The sequence below is a fragment of the Nothoprocta perdicaria genome, unplaced genomic scaffold, assembly GCF_003342845.1.
Source record: "Nothoprocta perdicaria isolate Ctin4 unplaced genomic scaffold, notPer1 scaffold_4, whole genome shotgun sequence".
Classification (NCBI taxonomy): Eukaryota; Metazoa; Chordata; class Aves; order Tinamiformes; family Tinamidae; genus Nothoprocta; species Nothoprocta perdicaria.
Window position 1 is genome coordinate 1033208 of NW_020455643.1, and position 7270 is coordinate 1040477.

At 42.6% G+C, this 7270-nt stretch overlaps 1 protein-coding gene across 1 annotated transcript in view; it reads right to left on the bottom strand.

Annotated features, from left to right (window-relative positions):
- Nucleotides 1-6704, bottom strand: part of PLCH1 (phospholipase C eta 1) — a 47276-nt gene extending 40572 nt beyond the window's left edge. The window contains exon 1 of the mRNA XM_026045338.1: nucleotides 6306-6704. Coding sequence (XP_025901123.1) covers nucleotides 6306-6348 — 43 coding nt within the window. The 5' untranslated portion in view covers nucleotides 6349-6704. The remainder of the gene's footprint in view (nucleotides 1-6305) is intronic.
- Nucleotides 6705-7270: the final 566 nt, after the last annotated feature.

A 7270-nucleotide genomic window follows, 5' to 3' on the forward strand; every position in this document is an offset into this window, starting at 1 on the left:
TTAATTATTCAGGATAATAGCTATTACTTAACCAGTAGTGGCGAAACTCCACTGCCAAGAGCCAGCAGCAACATTTTGACGAAATACACATGCTAGATGAAAGGGAGGTTATTCCACTGAAGGTGCTTAAAAAGATGAAATCTCACTTTTAATTAATATTTTAAAATGCAACTAAAAGATCTGTTCCAACGTCATGCTTTTATGGACTTAATATTACAACTGACAGAACAAAAGATAAGAAATAAAGAGCATTACTAAACAATGAGAAGTATAATTATGAAAGAGGATATAAACTATACTCCTAAATTACATACAGTAAGCTGAATTAAGCCAACATTAAGCTTTAGGAGATAACTTCTGTGTGATATGGGTTTCAGTTAAGATAGTTAACATCATCTCTTCTCCCACGCATATTATTTTTGTATTACCTGATTGCATGGGTGAATTGGGTACTTTGGTTTGGCTGTATATTTTTCCAGATACATTTAATGAATGTGGAAACAACAAGACATTTAATTCTCTTTTTACCTTCTTATAGAGGGAGAAACAATCCATTATATTTAATAATAATTAAGACGTTCAAAAAGGTTTTTGATTCTGATGCAACCACAAGACTGTTCTCTAGATTTTTCTGGGCTCTCACCATCCCATTCTGCAGCCATTTCTTCATCATGAACGCACCGTAACTTCGCTGTTACCCTAAGGCCACTGAACGCCACGTGCTCCCCCCAGCTCCCCCCCAATCTGCGGGCACAGATTCCCTAAATCCCACAGAATGGCATTAACGGCTAAAACACCAGGCAGCCCGCCACTAATGGCAAACTGTTGATTGCTGTTTGGTTATGTAATAACTAGATGACCCCAGGATAAGGGAAACCTCGGTGTGAGAGCTGAGAGAGTCCACTTGCCCGAGTAGGGGCTGGTTTTAATAACTACATTTCATATATCATGCCAGATCTGTATTTGCTCTGCAGAAATTCTTCCAGCCTTTAATACAATTTAACACCTAAAGCTTCTTGCAATGGATTTACTCATAATCTCAGTAAAAGTCTGTGAATGAGATGGACAGGCCCTCGCACTTTCACCAATCTCAGTAAGTCTTCAAGAAAGCCGGACTCGCTGGAAGGGCTGTGGGTGTTGGTGCTGCCAGCGCTAGGACAGCCCACCCAAGCACAGTGCGGTTCACTTAGGTCCCCAGGAGACAGAAAAGTCACAAAAGAAGCAGAGGGACCAGCTAAACACAAGTCTGTGACTACTCGGGACAACTGGTGTGAACTGTCCACAGACCGTGAAAATTAGCAAATTAAATCTGAAAAATAACTCTTATTCGAGAATTCACTAAACACCATGCCAACCAAAAAAAGGGCAAAGCTTGAGAGACTAGTCTTGGCTTTCAAAACTGGAAAGAAAACACAGACCTATCAGCCTAATGTTAACTCTTATCAAGTCTAAGAGCTACCTGGTGTGGAAGATGAGAGAAGAGGTTACTTGACAGTGGTAACTTACTGTCCCCACAGAAGCTGTGTTTCAATATATTAGAATAGCTATTTCATAGTAATTGGTCTTCCAGCCTACCATAACTGAGATTACTGACTTCATGCAACTAGAAGTACACACACACACATACACACACACATATTTTTATATATATATATATATATATATAAATATATATAAAAACACACAAGGGGAAAGTTTGTGCCTTATACTTCCTCTAACATGGACTTTTGACAGGACTTACAGTTCACATCATCACTCTTAGAGTGGTAGCACCCAGAGTCCTTTCCAGTTTTGGCACCTTGCAAAGAGACCGGAAGAATCAGAACAAGACTGGCACCATAATAAGATTCCAGAGGAGTTTTAAAGATCCTTATTCATAAATCTTGCCCCCACAGTGGGATTACCTCCCAGACAGGATTATGCAATACAGAGAATGGCTCGGTAGGATAGCGCCTCATTTACAGGGCCCGTGATCCCTTTTGAGACCTGGACTTCAGGGTAGCAATTGCAGTGCAAAAGCACAGCCTCCACACTCGATGAATAATACATGTTTTCCATTGCTGCTCAAGGATACTCAGCTCAGACGACCTCATTTTTATCTCTAAGAAATTAGCCCAGGTTTTCATGTGCGCAGCTCTTTGGAGAACAACTGGTGAGCAGCTACTTCAGCAGGCTCAGCCGCTATGGAAGCCTGCACTGCAGGAGCGGCCTGAGGTCCTGAGCGGGGTCTCAAAACCCAGGTTTAAGTCCCCTCCAGAAAGAAGCTCCTTCACCTACGTCACTGCCCAGAGCTAGGAGGCTCATCGTCCAACAGCCTCCTGGGGAAGGTTATTGCTCCTCCAAGACTCTCTCCTTCCCTCAGGGCGGAACCACAGCTGCTGCTTTTGAGATCACTGGTGCCGCTGCAGCCCAGGATAAGGCTGACGACTGGCAGTTTCCACTAAAACCACAGGACTAATCCTTTAGCCACAGTGAAAGCCATAATCATGTAACCACACAGCTGCCAACTGCCAAAACACATTGTCACACCCTTACAGGAAACATACATTTGTTAAGCAAACAGTGCTTAGCTTCCCATATCCTAATCCTCCTTCCTGCCCAAGGATTCCTTTGCAGGGAGGACACAAGTTTACAGTGCCTTACAGCAAGGGAAGCAGCAGCAAACAGCAAGAAACGGAGACTAGTTTATACTACAGCTATCGCCAAGGATGAATGAATAGCTCTTAACGCTGGTGTGGCAGCCCCAGTGGAGTTGGTACAAGCAAAGGACAGAGAGGGTTTTGGCTTTCTCATGGCATCCTCATACTGCCACAGGGACTGGCAAGGAGCGCACGACACTGCTCCATGGGTCTCTGGCCATGTCTTCTAGAGAAGCTCCCTTTCCTCCTTACCTGGGCACACTTCTACTCAAGCAGCAGAACAACCAGCAATCTCCTCCACTCCAGGAAGATCTGCTTGGTCACCTGAGCACACTCCTCAGCAGTCCTAAGTCAGGAGCTCCTGTTTGGAAGCCTCACACACTAAGAGACTTTCCTGGAGGTTTGTCAGCAGATGGAAATGCTGGGCGCTCTCCACAAGCCTCTTCCTCCTCCAGAATCCCATGCCTCTCCTCTAAAGACAAATGCATGAAGGAGCATCTTAAGTGTGAGAACCAACCATGTCTTGTTTCAAGCCTGCCTCCCTGAAGTAAAGCATTAAATGTCATGTCAGTTCCTCAGTTTTCTATGCACACACCATCCTGTATTTCACTGAAACACAACTCCACCAGCAACATACCTTGCTGGGTCCTACCTGACTTCTTGAGTATACTACACGAATCTTAATCATCAACGAAAATGAAAACAAGAACAGAAAAACCCCACCAGAATACACTGCAGAGTTTGCCCTCGTGCCTATACAGGACACGTGTAGATGAAGAAAATGATCCAGCTCCAATATAAACCGTGGGATTCCGCTGTGTGCCAATTCATCAGAACAACAGCAATGTATCAGGACAATCCTGGCACCTTTACAGCATTGAACACTGGTGAGAAGAATAAGCCAGAGGGCACGAGAGCAGCTGGAGCTGCTTGATAAACCGAGGGAAACAGCAGAGGAAAAGGGACCTACTTCTCAGGGCCTGCACAGCACTTGTCGCGCTGGGCTATGGCAGCTGCGAGGGGCACCGAGTCCACGGTCGGCTGCCACGTAAATCCACACCTGGGGCTTGCTTAGAGTTGGAGGGGAAAGCAGTTGAGCACAAGGCAGAGTTAATTAACCTTTAAAAGAAATCCATGAAGTCTATCATTCAATCAATTACTTACAGGAACCTGTGTATTCACACACCACAGGAACAGCCAGTTGGGTGACGTTTATTCTGCTGTTCACAGACTGCCCCAGTGCAATTCGCTGACAGTCATTTGTTGACAATGAACTGACAATCTCAAACACCAAAATAAATGCATAAATGCAAACAAAATACTATTTCTGCATGTGTATTTAAGTTTTCACATTAGTTAATATTTCAGTGATATGTAACAAAGTCCCTAAAATGTACCAGCTTATTTCCCAAACCTTACATTAACTATTGAGTCTATAGCTGTTTTTTTTCACCACTTGGAGTAAAAAATGTCTCACAAATCTAAGTTCTGTCAACAAATCAGTACAATCAGTACAAACATATGCCTTCATGGACTGGATTGTCCTCTAAGACGTAAACTTCTTACATAACTACTTCAAAATGTAATGTAGAAAATAACACACATTCTCCCCTTGCAAGGTCAGCTTTTTTTCCAGCATTCATCTTCCCTGCATGTTCCTCAACTTCTGAGGTTCAGCCTAGCATATATCCTTTACTATGTTATGGACTACATTTAATACTTGTTTTATAGGTGTCTGAATAGATTTAAAGACTCCAGAGGCCCCAAAAAACCACTAATTACAGTCTTAGCAAAGACTCCTGAGATGCTCCCTGTAAATAAAATATAATGTAATTACCTGCTTTTTCTCTACTTAAGTGTACTGGCTGCAACTGTAGAGCCCTGCTAAGAAGGCAGGATAAAATAACAAGCAGCATCATTTGTCTTCCAAAGACCTGGGCCAATTTACAAAGATAAGGCCCATCCAGCTGCTCCACCTTTGTACACCCTTGTATCCTTAAACCCGAGCACGCTCCCCATGTGCCAGGGTGAGCGGCAGCCTGAGGGCTGCGAGAGCTGCTGGCTGCTCCCGCGGGGCACCGACGTGAGCCCGGCACCTGCTCGCAAAGTATGGACTAGGAGAGCTCCTTTTCCTAACTACAAGCGCCTTCAGCCCTCATGGTGACAAAGCTAAACAAAGTCCCAACGCTCCCTCCTACTTGCCCTGTTGCTATTTTATTCGGCTAAGGAAATGCAACTAAGCAGCTACCTGAAACAGAACTTCACCTGCAACTGAATACTTTGGTATGAAATGTGTTTATCTATACATGCACATACATTTACAAGAGTTATAGAAGAATAAACCAATAAAACACGATGCTTTTCTGTCAAGACTATTGGAAAAAATACCCCTTCTAAAAAGCTTGCTCATGTAAATTATTAAATGGGGACATATCTGTTACCTTCCCTTTCTCAGAAAACAGATGGGGTAACAACTGGTCTCCTCTAGCCAGCCACATGCATCAAAACTTAATGTAGAGCTGAGCTCCACAGAAAGCCCAGAAACGCAAACAGGGGGGTTGCAACTGCAGCATACTAACTCCTCAACCTAAAACCCTTTCGGAGAGGATATGAAAGTAATTCCTACTGTTGTTTACTTAGGGAACATCCCTGAAAAATCCAGACTGCTGTTATTAAAAAAAAAAAAAAAAAAAAAAAAAGTCTGTCAAAAATATACATGTATGAAATAAAATCATCCATGCTAAATACAAAGAACGAGTATATCAACCCCCATTCATTCCCTTAATTTTTTAATCATGCCTCTTAGAAGGAGCAGAAGGATACTTCAAGGGATGAGCCATATGATTTTTGGTGGCTTTATTTTAGATCAGGTTATTTTACTTTTCTTTCTGAAAATTATAGGAATAATAATACTGTTAGAAAGTGTCTCCCGAACTATTCAATTCAGATATTTTGCAAAGAGCTGGCTTGTCTGTGTCTTCTAAGCTTTTCTTTAGAAATACATAGCCTAGCACCATTATTGATGACATGCATAATACAAAATAATTTAACACATGATTTCCCCCTTCTCTCTATAGCATTTACTCTATGCTCATTTGCAGGCTTAAACTAATAATTACTTTGTTCAATTAAAGTCAATGATGAGTGGAAAATCAGAGACTGTAAGTCAGAAAATACTGAAGTTATTCAAGCTGTCTTCCTTTTGTATCCTTCTATTTGGTAAGACTCCTTCTCATTCAGTGTGGTTTGATCAGAACTTTACACATTATTTGCATATATGTTACATTATTTAAGCGCTACTGGAAAAACAGAAACCCTTTTCCATGGAAAAATGTATGCAGGGCAAATTGACCTGAAAATGAAGAGATCAGAAGTATTTCTAAAAGCAAAGATACTTGTAAAACAACACACATACAGTTTGCCTATTACACAGTATCAATATGTGATATACAAATCCACCTGTTTTCATGGAGAAATGTACTTGGTACCAAATACCAAGTTTTTCTTTTCAGTAGTATAGAAGCATACACATTTTTTTTTCCATATTAATAATGCCACGAGAAGCAACTTACCAATCATGAAATAAGGTATATCTGATTTTTATATAAGCATTCAAGAAACGTGTGCATTATTCCTACAATAATTCTAAACCCAAACATTCCTTACCTTTTTCTGGACTTAAATTTTTATATACTTCAAGGTCTGCCATTAAATTTGTGACTATTATGCATTATTGGCAAGAACAATGGAAATTCTCAGCGCAGAGAAGTCTCAGTTTAATCTTCATGTCTCCAGAGATAAAACATTTCGAAAGCAATCCTTAGAGGTACAGGAGAACATTGCCAGCAGTATTCTTTGCGAGGAATGATGAGATCTCTGTGATCCATAAAAAGCGGAGAGAAAAATACAAATCCAGAGATAATGCTAGACAACTTTCTTCAGAACTGAAACGCACAGCGCGAGAGAAACCCTGGAAGCATCTGTTCAGTGCTGCTGCTGTTGTGGGAATGCAGGAGCAGCGACTGCTCCGGGTATGAGACACGCATGCAGAGCGAAGCGATCAAAGCACTCGGGGCAGCAAGAGCTAACGCCTGGGAAGAACCCACGCTCGGGAGCACAGGGAAACCCTCCTCACACCTCGGGCAGCCCCTCAGGACCCCATTACCATATTCCAGTCAGAGAAGGGGTGAGCGACGCGGGCTGAATGCAGAAGAGACAAAGGAAACAGCCTCGCTCCAGAGCCACCGCCAGCATCTGCAGCCACAGGGCTCTGCGGAGTGGAAGGAGAGCGTCTGGGAACTGCACCCGCTTCTTCCGCTAACACGAGACTTGGGGAACACGTTCAGAGTTGAACTTGCTTCTCACACACTCAAAGTACTCCATCGCTGAAAGGCTGTGGTGCTTCTGTGACTCGGAGCTCACCGGTCACCTCACCTCCTCCGGTCCCTTTCTCATTCTAACTTCAATGGAAACAGCAAGTTTTCATGCTCTGCAGAATGAGGCCAATTAGAGTGCAAAGGATGCAAAGGGTTTAGTCTGTATGCCACCAAACACTAGATTTTTTAAGAGCAAGCAGTGTCCTGTGATACTGAGCACTAAGTAGCTATAAAATTTACTACGCTGCTGGCTAA